A 15,984-nucleotide genomic window follows, 5' to 3' on the forward strand; every position below is an offset into this window, starting at 1 on the left:
GGCTACTGCATTGTACATATGAATGGCAGGCGTGGCAAAGAGTAAAGACATGTGACATGAGAAAATGAATGGCAGGCGTGGCCAAGAATAAAGACATGTGACATGAGAAAAAGGCGGTAGTTTCTAAGAGGGACAAAGGAACAATGGATGGTTATTCTGGAGCAGACAGATGGCCTTCTGGAAGCCATTTTGTATGTTAGCACAGCCATGTGAATACTTGGGGGGAGGTGATGAATTACAAGAGAAGTGAGAGGACAAAGGTTTAAGGTGTTTGGATGTAAATTCCTTCACAATCCCCCATTTGTGCCTGAACAGGTACACAAAAATAAAATATAAAATCCAAACACAGTGTAAACAGTCAGCTATGCTATACATGTGGAAAGGAAATAATCTCTCCACTAGGTGGAGCAAAAAAAAAAAAAAAAAAAAAATTTTTTTTTTTTATTATTATTATTTTTTTCTTTCCACGTGCAAAATCACGCACCAAAACCCCTTGTTTCAGAAATTGACAGGAAACAAGATAAAAAAAAATGACATGATTATATACTATTTATAGTCTAAGAGTGGACAACCATTCACCAAAAAACTTGATTTTACAAGGCAAAAAAGATAAAATGGTTACCAGTGTAAGAGGGGCAAAAAACCTCTTGGTCAATTTAGAGGAAAAACCCAAACTTATTTATCAACTCATGTTTCAACCATTGTAACTCTTGTAAACAAATATGATATTTTTCAGATTATTTCAAAGTTCATTCACTCTTGTGAATAATCGCATGTGATGTCCTATGGAACATAGATTCCATGTGTGCGTCTCTGAATGTTTAATGTAGGTTCCAGTGTGTGCGATTAGAGGTGCAGTCACTGCTGTTGAGATTGTCCATGTTGTCATACCACAACCACAAGAAGGAGGTGACCGGCAAGGTCAGTCTCCGATTGCTCATCAGAGGAGAGGAGAGTGTGGCGGTGACTGTCAAGGTCACTCTTGTTCACAGTGTATCCAACAGTCATTTAGGTGACACTTCTCTTTTGGGCAATAGAATGTCATTGGGGAATGCAAGGCGTCTTCTCTTCTAGATCGCAACTTCAATGTCGCGTTGTTTGAATCAGTTATGTTCAATGTTAGTTGCAGTGTGTGCAGGTGTGTGTGCGTGTGTGGTGCATCTTGTGAGGTCATGGCTGTGGAGTTTCTCCATGTTGCCATCATAACAATCATGAGAAGGAGGTGACCAGCAAGGTCATTTTTTCTCCGATTCCTCGTCAGAGGAGAGGACAGTTGTGGCAGCTCATAGCTTTGGCCTCTGAGCCCTCTGGTTCAGCTGGATCCTTGATCTCCTGGTGTTGGCGATCCCCTGGTGGACCGTCCTCTGCTGCTTGGACCCGTCGGCAATGGCTTGCATGGATCCACGAAGTCCTCTCAGATCGCTGTCTGCGTGATGAGTAGAAACTGGTACGGCCCGAGCCACCTCGGCGATTTCAGCTCCTTCGTCTGTGGTCGTGGACCAGGACCCAATCCCCAGGAGAGATGTGATGCAGGAACCCCTCCTTAGCCTCAGGAAATGGCGGTCCTCACTCTGTTGGAGACATCTGTTAACATCCTCCGCCACCCCTGTTTTTTGAAACATGATCTGGCCCGTGGGCTAGTTTGAAAGCATAATGAAAACATGAACGAGGTAGTACAGGTTTGTCATTAGGCCCTAGATACAGGTTAGTTTGGTGGTGGAAATGTGCACTTATTCCTTCATTTCTTTTTCTCCGCAGGTGGAGCAGATGCTTGTAGGTCAGAAATGTCTGCCAGGGACAGTGGAGGAATCTTGTCAGGGTCTGTGGATGGTACAGAGAGCATAGAAAGCACAGGGGAGGAAGCAGAGACAGCCGCAGCTTTTGCAGCGAGCTCTCGGAGGGTGAGGAGAGAGTCCCTGTCCTGGTTCAGCAGGGTGAAGGTGCGATGGGACACGGTGTCTGTGTGGACGCCACACAGTCAGGGCGCCAGCAGCACGTACAGGCTCTTGAACTGAACCCGGTCCATCCCTGTACTGCTCCATGTAGGGCCGGCCCGGGTCGTGCTGCTGGAGGGCTCACCTCGGCGCTCCCGCTCCCCCAGTACAGGCTGATGAAGTGCTCCGTCTGTGGATCCACAGATGAGAGAGACAAACAGAGACAAAACAGAAGAGCAAAAGGAGAGTCCTCTGGTCTCCCGGTTCCCCTCCTTGGTCAGGAACGGTTATCAGCAGTCTGTTGGAGATTCTCAGAAACATGGTTAAGCGCAAGCTCCTGCTTTGGGGAAAAATGTTGTTATTCAGTCAGGAACACTTAAACAGGTTGTCTGTTCAAGTGTCATTTAGAGCCAGTCTGTAGTATCCCTACAGTGACATCAGGGGCAGTGTTAGAATGACTTCAACACGCCCAGTCCCCAGTCATGATCAAGGCAATTGGATTTGGCTCTAGCATTTCTCTCGCGATTTTATGAAAATAAAATAAAATAACCCACATTCTCGTCTCAACAAAACAACACCCCCTAAGGGTGAAAGCAAAAATTTCCTGAAGTCAGGATAAAAATTAGAGATGGGGCAAAGAAAATGACACTAAAATGAATTGGCTTCATTTACAATTAACTAATCAAAAAAAAACTCCATCAAAGCTTCATTTGTATAGCTAAAATTTGTATATCTAAACCCTCCCTCTTCTGCATTTGAGGACAGAGTATTTGGGCACTGCTTCGGACAAAATGGTCTCTTCTATGTTTCATACTTATCTGTCGCTCACAGTGAGTTGGTGACGTGGCGTTGGCTTTGCATCTCACGAACCCCAGATCGCTTATCTGTAGGGAAACAGGCCAGTAACCTCCATCTCCACCTCCGGTCCTGTGCCCGTCTCCTGGTTCGGCATTCACCCATCACTCCCGGAACGACAGTTGTCTGTAAAAAAAACACTCCGAAAAAACACTCAGGCCTGATGAATGTGCCTCAAACTATAAACATGAGATATTTAACAAAAACATTAAACACATACAAATAACCAAATAATCAAATAATCACACAGCAGCAGAGCAAATCGGGGGCCAGAGAGATAGCCCCATCGAAAGAGAACAGCCCTCAGCGCTGTCTCATATCCTCTTTCCATGCTGGACCAAGAATGACCCTCAAGTCATTCGTGACTCCACACAGTTCATAGCTTCATGCTGGCGAGGGGCAATCACTCCTTGGTAGCCCACACAATGCACTCCAGGAAAATCTGAAAACATCAACACAGAACTTCACAGAAACAGAACATCCTTACGTCCTCAGCTACATCTGTCTTCTTCTGTTTATGTACCTTAAAAAAAATATCTCTCTATCTTGGCTAGTTAAAATCTCCCTTATGGGTTGTCCAAGGGAACTCCAGCAGGTGGCGCTCGACCCCAAAACCGGAGGCTCTTCCTTCCGGACCTGTTCGGACAAATACCTCGTAGAAAGGGGTGGCTTAACTCGTAGAGAGAAGGGGCGTGGCTAATGGCGCAACAAGTCGAGGGGGGAAATCTAATTTTAAATCAGAGTTATTCTGCTGGGGAAATGGTGGAGAGACTGTTTGCTGAATCTCCTTATCTTTCCTTCCTGACCTAAAAAAAAAACTCTCTCGTTCTACTCTCCCAAATCTTAAAAAACAGACCAGTCTAGAGAATTAACAGGCTTTTCCCTTAACCCTCTAGCTGAGCCCGAATCTTAGAATTTAACACTAAAATGTCAGATGTGGATGTAAGAAATTGAAAATGCTTTAGCACAACAATCTCATCAGGCTAGACGTTTAGAAGTAGAATTCTGTTACATCCTCTAGCCATATGTTATTAGCCGGGGTTACATTGACACCTAGTGGTGCTCCCAAAATGTTGCATGTATGACCCGGATGTGGTCTTTGGCCGTGCGCGGGGAATTCAGTTTAATAAAGGCTATACTGCGAAAAACCCTAATAAAACGACGCAGCCTAAAACCCCAAAACAGCAATGAAAGGAAACCTTATAGTTAACTCACGGCGGGAAAGAATACAATTTCGAAAGAAACAAAGACACATTAAACCGCTAATTAACTCACCCAGCAACTGGTCCTTTGTTGTGCCTCTGGCTCGGGCGGGATCACCGGGAGAGCGGAGTAGTAGTTGTTGTTTCCTTTGTCTCCCAGACAACCAGCTAGCCTACTGGAAATCTAGCAGTTACGATTTAACAGTGTACAAAATGTGAACAATACCTACCTGGATAATAGGCGCGCTTAACAAACAATACAAGGCAAGAGCCGAAGCTCAAAAATGCAATCAAAAATCCCACTGAGCCGGCGAAATAGCGCTAGACAAACACAAAGACAACACAACCCCGTTCGGGGACAAAAACAGACACTCCGGAGATTAGCTGGTAATCGCACTCACTGCGAACTTCAACCCATTTGGAAATCGCACTCACTGCGAACTTCAATCCTGTGGGAATCGCACTATCTGCAAACTTCAACCCTGTGGAAATCGCACTATCTGCGAACTTCAACCCTGTGGAAATCGCACTATCTGCGAACTTCAACCCTGTGGAAATCGCACTATCTGCGAACTTCAACAGGTTCCCTTCTGTGCTAATTCTGGAACATCGAACTAAAGCAACCCAAAACGTTATCCTAGAAGTGCACTCTCACTTCTTAACTACAGCCGAGCCGACAAACAATCTAAACTGTAGTCTACATCAACTGTAAGGGAGCGAGTCCCAAAACCAAAATTACACCTCTTCTGAAGAGAACCCCGGTAGCCTAAACAAGGACGAAGTCAGAGAACAATGCAATATCACCAATCCTAAACTGCCACTGTTAAAAAACAACGCCTTATCGCCACCACCTTCCCCGGGGAGTTTGCTTTCAACAATACGCCAGACCCACAACACAATCTGAAACGAAACCAAGGCAAATACCAAGCATAAAAGGATTCGTTTTTCAACGTACCGTGAGTTTAGCCGAGTGAAACCAAACGAGGCGGACTTCTCCGAACCAATGCAATAGGCGCAAAGAGAGAAGATTTTCCAGAGCTCGCTACTGCTCCGCACGTCTGGCTTCCTTCGTTGTTCACTCCAGGCGAACCTCACAGTAGCCGATCCCGTCCCGAGTCGCCAAATTGTTATGGAAATTACTGTTCTAGTAAAAATGATTTACCAAGATTCGCTCAAAAGGTTAAGTCTGGTTTATTGTGAAAAACATACGAGCGCAAGGACTTCCTGAACAACGAGTGGTTAGTCAGCGAAGTGCAATTCAAAGCTTGTCATGCCCAGTCTTATATTCAAGCAAAACACAGGTACGGCGCTTTGAGGATGTGATTGACTACTGCATTGTACATATGAATGGCAGGCGTGGCAAAGAGTAAAGACATGTGACATGAGAAAATGAATGGCAGGCGTGGCCAAGAATAAAGACATGTGACATGAGAAAAAGGCGGTAGTTTCTAAGAGGGACAAAGGAACAATGGATGGTTATTCTGGAGCAGACAGATGGCCTTCTGGAAGCCATTTTGTATGTTAGCACAGCCATGTGAATACTTGGGGGGAGGTGATGAATTACAAGAGAAGTGAGAGGACAAAGGTTTAAGGTGTTTGGATGTAAATTCCTTCACACTTCTCACCTTTTTCACCCCTGACCCATTTTCATGCCTGACACACATACGCACATATATCACACACACACACACACACACACACACACACGCATACTGTATATCACACATACATACAGGTACAGGTCCTACAGTACAGCTGTGTGATATGTGTGTATGCGGCATAGTTCTCTTGGAACAGGGGGTGATGGTGAGACAGAGCTTCCCTCTCCACTGCAGCGGTGTTGGTGGCGGTGGGGTGCGTCTGGCTGACCCCACCCTCCCCAGAGAGATGTCCAGGGTCATCACCACGCAGGGGGCCGTGGTCATATACATGAGGGACGGCTCCACACAGGTACTGCTCCTCTCTCTCTCACACACACAACACACACACACATGCACACACACACACACACACACACACACACACACACACACACACACACACACACACTACACTCACACAGGACCACAGACACACAAAGGGGTGCACACACAGACACACACACCTTCATCTCTCCCTGCCTGTGCAGGTGTTGTTTGCAGACGGGTCCGTCAGCTCCAGCCCAGACTCCGGCCCTGTCTTCCCCCTCGCCTCATCACCCCTACCGAGGGAGGAGGAGCCAGCCAAGGACCCCACCCCCGAGGCCAAAGACACTAAAGACAAAAAGGGTGAGCAGCTCTGTGGTCTGGTGAGCAGCTCTATGGTCTGTGTAGCAGAGGTGGTTTGAAATTATGCACTTGTAATTAATTAGCCTGCATGGGACTGTGTGTGTGTGTGTATGCGTGTGTGTGCACGTGCGCGTGTGTGCAGGGAAGCCGAACTCCAAGTCTAAGCTCACCGTGGGGGCTGAGCAGGCAGAGCCGGAGCCCGGTAGGGAGGACCGCCTTAGTAGCTCTGCCCAGCGCCAGGAGGGCTGCTGGGTAACAACCACGCCGTCCGGCTTTAGAATCTCCACACAGGGGAACACACACACCTCTGCTGCCCCTGCACTGGCCTACCGCAGTACCGACCCCATCACACACACCGTGAGTACCAGTCCCTTAACACATACACTGTGAGTGCCACTGCATCACACACACCCACTGTGTGTGTGTGTGTGTGTGTGTGTGTGTGTGTGTGTGTGTGTGTGTGTGTGTGTGTGTGTGCGTGCGCGCAGGTGGTAGTGACCCGTGAGGACCAGGTTTCGACTGTCCTGGAGCCTGACGGGACTGTGATCGTAGAACACGCTGACGGAACCAGGATCACCACTCTCTACCAGCAGAGGGCGCTGGCACCAGCACACACACACACACTCAGCGTGGGTTGCGAGGAGAGGCCCCAGAGTGCATGTGAGCGCACAGAGAGTGCATTTGAGGGTGTGTGTGAGAAGGAGAAGGTGGTGATGGTGGAGAGGGAGGGCTATGCAACGGTGGTCATGTACCCAGAAGAGCACAGCTGCCACCTGTTCCTGGGAGACGGGACGGTCCTCACTGCCAGCCACACCGGAGCCTACCAGGTAGCGGGGGGGGGGGGGGGGGGTCATTTCATAATTCAGTCTGGAACTGCCATCATATGTCACCGCATATGTGTAGTCTTTTTAGTGTGGCACTGTGTTCCATGTGTTCTAAATGTGGTTCTGTGTTCTAGGTGCTCTAAGTGTGGTTCTGTGTTGTAGGTGTTCCCCTCAAGCGAGGGTCTACTGGTCATCAAGCAGGACGGTTCCGCTGTGTACACGCCCGACTCTGCCCATAGCCCTACCCTGACCTTTGACCCTGGCCATGACCCCGACCTGACCTCCGAGGGGTGGAGCTTCTCCGCTCAACCAGGAAGTTATCTGATGAGCCACACTGGTGACATCATCTGTGAGGTCCTCGACCCGGACAGGAATCTGTTTCAGGTGCGTCACCTAACACAATTGCCCACCCCCCTGGGACTCTGAGTCAATAACAAGATATAAGTTGCATTCTCTAATATTAGGTTTGAGCTGTAATGGATTGCTGTAATCATGTGATGGTGGTGTGTGTACGTGTGCGTGTATGTGTGTTTGTGGGGGGATAGGTGATGGTGGATGGTGAGACCTCCGTGCTGATCCCCAGCACAGCCCCAGAGGAAGAAGAGGACAGAGAGGAGGAGAGAGAGGAGGAAGAGAGAGAGCTGGCCAGGCATGCCATGGGACTTAAAGAACAATGTCCCAGGTAGGCTTCCGTAGCACTCTCAACTCTGCCATAGAATAGTGACCTGTGTTAGTGGTCTTGTTAACACCTTGTGTCTTGTGTGTGTGTGTGTGTGTGTGTGTGTCAGACTGTTTGTGGTCCATGAGGATGGGTCTGGAACTGAGCTGCTGTCCTCTCAGGCTGTGGAGGAGCTGCTGTACCAGGCTTACTCTGATTCCACCATCGCCCTAATGAAGGAACCTATCCCTGACCTGGACGGTACACACACACACACTCACGCACACACACACACACACACACACACACACACACACACACACACACACACACACACACAACACATATTACATTACAGTCATTTAGCAGACACTTTTATCCAAAGCGATTTACAATAAGTGCAGTCAACAGGTAGTCAAGTGTACTACTTCTACTCGCCACAGTGGTGGAATGAACTGCCCACTGACGTCAGGACAGCAGAGTTGCTGCCCATCTTTTGCTCCAGGCTCAAAACTCACCTCTTCAAGAAGTACTACCAGGATCCTCCCTCTTAAGCACTTATTGTATTTATATTTTGCTACTCTTGCACTTTGGCTTAAGCACTAGATTATACTCTCAGTCATTTGTTTAGAAAGGAGATGCACTTATGAGTTCTGGCAAGTAGTAGTACATTGACTACCTACGTTAAATACAATTATTGTAAGTTGCTTTGGGTAAAAGCATATGCTAAATGACTGTAATGTGTGTGTGTGTGTGTGTGTGTGTGTGTGTGTGTGTTTGTGTGTGTGTGTGTAGGCACGGAGAGTATAACTGTGTTGAAGCTATGCCACCAAAAGCATCTACTAAATGACTGTAATGTGTGTGTGTGTGTGTGTGTGTGTGTGTGTGTGTGTGTGTAGGCACGGAGAGTATAACTGTGCTGAAGCTATGCCACCAAAAGCATCTACTAAATGACTGTAATGTGTGTGTGTGTGTGTGTGTGTGTGTGTGTGTAGGCACGGATAGTATAACTGTGTTGAAGCTATGCCACCAAAAGCATCTACTAAATGACTGTAATGTGTGTGTGTGTGTGTGTGTGTGTGTGTGTGTGTGTGTGTGTGTAGGCACAGAGAGTATAACTGTGTTGAAGCTATGCCACCAAAAGCATCTACTAAATGACTGTAATGTGTATGTGTGTGTGTAGGCGCGGAGAGTATAACCGTGTTGAAGCCGTGCCACCAAAGTGTGTGGTCCAGCTGGCTGATGCACAAACAGAACCAGGACATCATCCCCATCAACCTGAAGTCCCGGACCTGGGACCGCTTCCCCAGCATAGAGGTACCAGAACCAGCCTACTCTGCGGAGACCAGCTCCGTGCGTTAACCCTGCTGCACACTCTTAGCTGAAATACTTCATGTAGATTTGAATTGAGGTTTAGAACTGCCCCCCTGCCCTAACCAGAGGAAGACCCTGGGCCCTGCGTTCGGTACCAGTCTGGGTTGGGGGCTGTGTCTGAGGGACCCGGTGGACTCCCCAGCCAGAGGGCCGGTGCTGAGCTGCCCCGAGGCGCTCGAGGTCCGCCAGCTGGTGAGGCACCAACCCGTCACCCCACAGCTCCGCTCCACCCTGGAGAACCGGCTCAAGGTAGGCCTGTGACCGCAGTGGCTCTGCTTGGCGTAGGGTCAGTATCAGCAGTGTTATAAGCTGTTGTAACATATGTGTGTGTAAGGGGACAGTTCGGCTGGGAGTACACCCGGCTACTCTCAAGCTCATACAAGGCTTTGGCTATGCTGTCTAGGGGTGGTTCTGGCTAATAGACCCCCAGTGCCCTCCTCCCTGTCCACATACATTAGAAAACCTCTTTTCCGGTAACCATGAAGAGACTGACTGAACAGGATGGCTTTCCTCTCTGTAGCTGACAGCCCGTGCTTCGACTCCAGCACCCAGCCCTTCTAGCTGGCTAGCGTCTTGGCCAGCTCAATCCTCCATTGCAGTTTGTTCAGTTCAGGTTTAAAATCAGTTCCCATAAGTCACTAGTAATCCCGTCCGAAAATGCCTCTAACAAGAGTCCCTCTCTGAGTGGTCAAAAGAATGAGGTCTTTGTGAGGTCCGCTGCCTTGGACCGTGCCAGTTGACCCCTCCATCTCCATCTCACGTGAGAGAGTCTTTTCCTAACCCTAACCCTACAACTAATTGAGTCTGTCTCACTCTTAACCGCGTCTCGGGCTTCACAAGAGAGTCACACCACTCAGAGCTCTCAAAGGCACAGGCACATCCATACCTTCAATGCTCTCAAGTCTCATTTAAATAGTAACCAAAATATAACAAAAAGAATAGACTTTCTCCTATACTTCCTTAGACCACCAGGAACCCCTCCTCTTAACTAAAGGTGGTCTCAGAGGGGCTAAATATTTGTAAATGTATACAGTGTTATAAGCTGTTATAACCTATGTGTGGATCAGGGTCAGTATAACAGTATTATAAGCTGTTATAACCTATGTGTGGATCATGGTCAGTATAAGAGTATTATAAGCTGTTATAACCTATGTGTGGATCAGGGTCAGTAACAACAGTATTATAAGCTGTTATAACCTATGTGTGGATCACGGTCAGTAACAACAGTATTATAAGCTGTTATAACCTATGTGTGGATCAGGGTCAGTATAACAGTATTATAAGCTGGTATAACCTATGTGTGGATCAGGGTCAGTAACAACAGTATTATAAGCTGTTATAACCTATGTGTGGATCAGGGTCAGTATAACAGTATTATAAGCTGTTATAACCTATGTGTGGATCAGGGTCAGTATAACAGTATTATAAGCTGTTATAACCTATGTGTGGATCAGGGTCAGTATAACAGTATTATAAGCTGTTATAACCTATGTGTGGATCAGGGTCAGTAACAACAGTATTATAAGCTGTTATAACCTATGTGTGGATCAGGGTCAGTATAAGAGTATTATAAGCTGTTATAACCTATGTGTGGATCAGGGTCAGTAACAACAGTATTATAAGCTGTTATAACCCATGTGTGGATCAGGGTCAGTAACAACAGTATTATAAGCTGGTATAACCTATGTGTGGATCAGGGTCAGTATAACAGTATTATAAGCTGTTATAACCTATGTGTGGATCAGGGTCAGTATAACAGTATTATAAGCTGTTATAACCTATGTGTGGATCAGGGTCAGTATAACAGTATTATAAGCTGTTATAACCTATGTGTGGATCAGGGTCAGTATAACAGTATTATAAGCTGTTATAACCTATGTGTGGATCAGGGTCAGTAACAACAGTATTATAAGCTGTTAAAACCTATGTGTGGATCAGGGTCAGTAACAGTGTTGTAAGATGTTATAACCTATGTGTGGATCAGGGTCAGTAACAGTGTTGTAAGATGTTATAACCTATGTGTGGATCAGGGTCAGTAACAGTGTTGTAAGATGTTATAACCTATGTGTGGATCAGGGTCAGTAACAGTGTTGTAAGATGTTATAACCTATGTGTGGATCAGGGTCAGTAACAGTGTTGTAAGATGTTATAACCTATGTGTGGATCAGGGTCAGTAACAGTGTTGTAAGATGTTATAACGTGTGCCGTAGGACTACATGCAGCAGGTGGTGGAGAGGGAGCAGCTGTCAGAGGAGATGCTGCTGAAAGAGCCTCGCACTGAAGAGGAGAGAATACACGCCAACAACCTGCTCAAACTGGTCCTGGTCAGAACACACACACACACACACAGTTATGCAAAGTTCAGTGTTGTTGGTCTTGTGTGACGTTGTGTGTTGTCTATCAGTCTCTTCCTGATTCAGAGGGTCCCAGCTACAGCATGGAGAAGAGAACTAAAACAGGTAGGTCTGGGGTGGTCTTCCTCACCCTTCCTCACCCTTCCTCACCCATCCTCCTTACTTAATACTGAGTCAGCTGTGTGTGTGTGTGTGTGTGTGTGTGTGTGTGTGTGTGTGTGTGTGTGTGTGTGTGTGTGTGTGTGCATGTGTCTCTGTGTGTGTGTGTGTGTGTGTGTGTAGTGGACATAGCCACCTTGTACAGCCAGGCTATGGCTCCAGGCCTGCAGAATGATGCTACCGTCTCCAATACCTCACACAGAGACACTGACAGGTTTGGCCACACCCTCTACCTTCACACGCACACAGCACTCTCTCTCTCTCTCTCTCTCTCTCTCGCTCACACTCTCATTCTTGCTCTTCCTATCTCTCTGATAGAGTGGTGAGGCCTGACATCACTTTGTAGGCTGAAAAGTTAGCATCGCCGCCATTGGGATTTGCAAAAAATGCAGAGAATAAAGTTCTGTGTTTAACAGAGACTCAGAACAGAGTATGTTTTGTTCTAAAAGTTAAAATACATAATGGAAGATGGGTTTTGTGAATATTTAAGCCCTTAGTTGATTCTGAGGTCGATGTTGCCACCATTAACCATTTTTAAACTGGACTACATGAGTCAAATGTCTTTCTGACATGCCGCCATTTGTACTGAGCTAGCTACAAAAATGCACGTATGTCCATGGAAATTTTTATCTTTTTCATAAGATATGTGAGTTACAAGATTGAGCTAGCAAGGGAGTTTTGTTTTTATATGTGTGGTATTTATGGGAAAAGCCACCATCTCTAGTGCTTGCTCAGGCTATGAAAATATTAGCGTCCATTAGACTCTTATAATCCAATTTCAATAAAGGTTAGCATATCTCAACTAGAAATGGTAGGTACAGTAAACCTAGCCTAAAAAAATGATCTGGTAGTTTTTGTGTAATCCTAGTCCAAAAAATGAATGGAGGTGAATGGCCGTGTTTGGTGGCTCATGGATCCACCCCGTGATTATCCACTCCAAAATGTAATGAGTTTGAAGTTATAAGTTATATGATTCACTTAAATATCATATTAGAGATTACAGGGATAGCTAACACATAATGGCCTACCATGTACCAAGTATTTAGCCCATGTTTATTGCTCTGTAAATGTTCTTAGCAAATAGATGAACATTTTTCAGGAGCTTGCTCGATCATCTCGTTGAGAGTGGTCAGGGAAAAAAATGTACAGCTCACTTTTCTGGCCGCCGAGTGAAGCTGTTTTTTTGCTTACCTCTGGAATATGTAGGGGTGGGACCTATGCCCACCCCCCCCATTGCTCTCTGTAAAGCGCATTGTGTTGCCTCTGTGTACGAAATGCACTATACAAATAAAGTTTGATTTGATTTGATTTGATTTAAGTTGGCCAATGCTAGACCCCTCCACGAGTTACATGAAAATCGGTCTGGTAGTTTTTAATTCTGCTAAAGAACCAACCAACCAACACATGCCACCGAAAACATAACCTGTCACCCTGAGCTGTTGCTGATTTGTTTTGGACTAAACTGCACAATGGAAGCAATGCTAACTTAAAGACTAATCACCTCACCACTATTATCTGTAAAGGAATGATGTTCCTTAGTGTTATATCCTGGTCCCAGTCTCACCTCTCCTCCACTCTTTCTGTGCCACAGTGAGGGTCAGCAGGAGTCTCTGTGGGCTAGTAGGATACAGCAGCACAGGTACACATTACTTATACACATACGTGTCTGTCTGTGTGATACCAGTGTGGGTGATGCCTGTGTGTGATGCCTGTGTGTGTGATGCCTGTGTGTGATGCCTGTGTGTGTGTCCCAGGCAGGAACTGTGTGAAGAGAGGCTGTATAAAGAAGCTCTGAGAAACAGGATCATCACTCCCTACTTCCACCCTGACCCCTCAGAGGAGGAAAGTACAGCAGAGCACCGTGTCCCCTCTGCCACCACCACCTCCACCCCTCAAAGTTAACAACCCTGTATGTGTTCTCCTCTCTGGCAGGTTCCTGACATGAGGTCCCTGTCCCGGGAACTTCCTCCCTTCCCTCAGACTGGCCAATCAGAATCCTTTCTCAGAGACGCCCCTCAGGAGACTGGTAAGTAACACCTCCTGAGTGTACTAAGGCTTCATTATAACCCTGCATAGCAGCATTATAACCCTTCATAACAACATCATAACCCTGCATAGCAGCATTATAACCCTTCATAACAACATCATAACCCTTCATATCAGCATTATAACCTTTAATTCTAGTTTATAACCTCTTCATAACATTATGACCGGTGTGTCCTTTGCAGCCCAGCGACCTCTAAATCCGACACCCTCTCATGCAGCAGGGAGTGATTGGCCTGTTGGGAGGCCAACCAATCCCACGCCTCAGACTGCAGGTCCGCCTTGCCCACTAGAACATGCTTCTGCACTGATTGCACGGCTGACACACTCCAACTAATTCAAACCATTGTGTGTGTGTGTGTGTGTGTGTGTGTGTACACTGTAGGTGACGGTGCTTCATCAGTGCAGCAGTCTTGTGTCCAGGTGGACGTAGCAGGCCTGCCCAGGAGGAGCCCGGTCAAGCTGCCCTCCTCAATCCTCAGCTCCAAACCCTGTTGCCTGCCCAACCAGCAGGTACGCACACACACACACTCTCCCCCCCACACACACACACACACACACACACACACACACACACACACTGTCACACATGCACACCACATGCACACACGCGCACACACACACACACACACACACACGCGCACACACACACACACACACACACACACACACACACTCTCATCCCTGTCTCTCCAGTTCCTGTCTGTGGAGGAGCCAGTGAGGAGGAAGGGGCGGACTGTGTCTGTGATTGGTCAGCAGCCGCCAGCCCGGGGGTTCGAGCTCCTCCCCTCTAAGGTCACCTTTGGCTCGCTGAGGGAGGGGTCCACTTATGCCGTTACTGTGGCGATGAGGAATGTGGGCGTGGACACCTGCAGGTGAGACAACCCACCTGTGGTCCAGACAGAAGGGTTGCATTGTAGAAGTCACAGCATATCAGTGATGCCCTGTGTGTGTGTGTGTGTGTGTGTGTGTGTGTGTGTGTGTGTGTGTGTGTGTGTGTGTGTGTGTGTGTGTGTGTGTGTGTGTTTGCGTGAGTGTGTCCTGCCAGGTTCAGTGTGAAGCAGCCATCTCCCTGTACCGGCCTCAGTGTGATGTACAGCCCAGGACCTGTGAGTTCCTCTATCCTCTCCTCTCCTCTCTGCTACACACACAACCTGCCCCGCATAACCTACATGTGTGTGTGTGTGTGTGTGAGTGTGTGTGTGTGCGCACCCAGTTTAACTATACTTGTGGGGTACCAAACATCTCCACAAGAATTGTAAAACAAGGACAATTGTCACTTGTGACATTTGGAAGGTCTCAAAGCCAGCACGTACTGTACTAGTCTGCTTTAGTTAGAATGATCTTGGTCCAGAAAAGCCCTTCAAAGTAGACTACAATAAAGTACACTCCACACCGGAAGCATTTTGACTTGTTTAACTTGACAAACATTATCGAGGGTACCTATAGACCAGTTGGCTATCTTGCAAGCTGACTAAATCTAACATTCTAAGTGTTAAAACACCACCAGAATAGAGTTCTTCCCCTCCCATCATCGGCAGGTCTATCGCGGGAAACCTACCCAGATAGCAAGCGGATCTGGGCCATATACAGGCCAGATCTGGCCCTTATATGGCCCAGATCCGCTTGCTATCTGGGTAGAGATGAGCTAGTCTAACTAAATAATTTAGCTGGCTTAAGTCGCTCTTAAATGCAGGGGGTTACCCTGCATTTAGCTAGTGAGAGCCACTTACCTGTCTACCAGAAAACAAGCCAATTCCGCGTCACTCTTCATCCCCATCCTCTGCTTCAGTGTGTCAAGTTTTGTCAGCTTGGCGTTTTGCCTCGCTATATTTTGGTATTTTAAGTTCTGCCTCAGTCAGATTGCGCTCTCCACAGATATGGCAACTTGTGTTTTGAGGGCTTAACCACCCGTGCTGCTATTGGTTGAGGGGTACCCCCACCCCACCTCTAGCCTGGTATGACCATCCCGATCTAGCGAGCTTACTGCTTCGCTCCGCAATATCGGTCTGGCCTTCGCCCCATAGAGAGCGATTACGTGGGCCTACTTGCCTTGACAGACAAACACCTTCAGCCAATCAGCGTTCAGCAAACTTTTGCCAAATCCAGTCGGAAGAACGGCAAAAATGTCTAACTCCGCTAGTGCATACTCTTGTTCTTGTTTAAGTGTTGTGATTAAGTCTATTTCTGCAATAACTGCACTTATAGCTGTGTTTATTCTTCTAACGTTAACGTTACCACTTGTTGCTTCGGGAGCCGCCATGTTTGTTTAGCGAGCGGCAGGGACACGAACCAATCAGGGGCTGCTTTCCAC

The 15,984-nt window shown here is 47.1% G+C and overlaps 1 protein-coding gene across 1 annotated transcript in view; it reads left to right on the top strand.

The window, feature by feature from the left end:
* Nucleotides 1-15,984, top strand: part of spag17 (sperm associated antigen 17) — a gene marked incomplete at both ends in the record, with an annotated part of 74,365 nt that overhangs the window by 55,978 nt on the left and 2,403 nt on the right. Inside the window, 14 exons of the mRNA XM_084440029.1 lie at nucleotides 5,789-5,941; nucleotides 6,120-6,258; nucleotides 6,401-6,510; nucleotides 7,245-7,466; nucleotides 7,923-8,001; nucleotides 8,924-9,057; nucleotides 9,181-9,363; nucleotides 11,325-11,438; nucleotides 11,519-11,573; nucleotides 13,219-13,223; nucleotides 13,560-13,653; nucleotides 14,056-14,183; nucleotides 14,385-14,545; nucleotides 14,719-14,779. Of these exons, the coding sequence (XP_084296155.1) occupies nucleotides 5,789-5,941; nucleotides 6,120-6,258; nucleotides 6,401-6,510; nucleotides 7,245-7,466; nucleotides 7,923-8,001; nucleotides 8,924-9,057; nucleotides 9,181-9,363; nucleotides 11,325-11,438; nucleotides 11,519-11,573; nucleotides 13,219-13,223; nucleotides 13,560-13,653; nucleotides 14,056-14,183; nucleotides 14,385-14,545; nucleotides 14,719-14,779 (1,638 nt within the window). The remainder of the gene's footprint in view (nucleotides 1-5,788; nucleotides 5,942-6,119; nucleotides 6,259-6,400; nucleotides 6,511-7,244; nucleotides 7,467-7,922; nucleotides 8,002-8,923; nucleotides 9,058-9,180; nucleotides 9,364-11,324; nucleotides 11,439-11,518; nucleotides 11,574-13,218; nucleotides 13,224-13,559; nucleotides 13,654-14,055; nucleotides 14,184-14,384; nucleotides 14,546-14,718; nucleotides 14,780-15,984) is intronic.

Source organism: Borostomias antarcticus (genome assembly GCF_949987555.1).
Source record: "Borostomias antarcticus genome assembly, chromosome: 6".
NCBI classification, from domain to species: Eukaryota; Metazoa; Chordata; class Actinopteri; order Stomiiformes; family Stomiidae; genus Borostomias; species Borostomias antarcticus.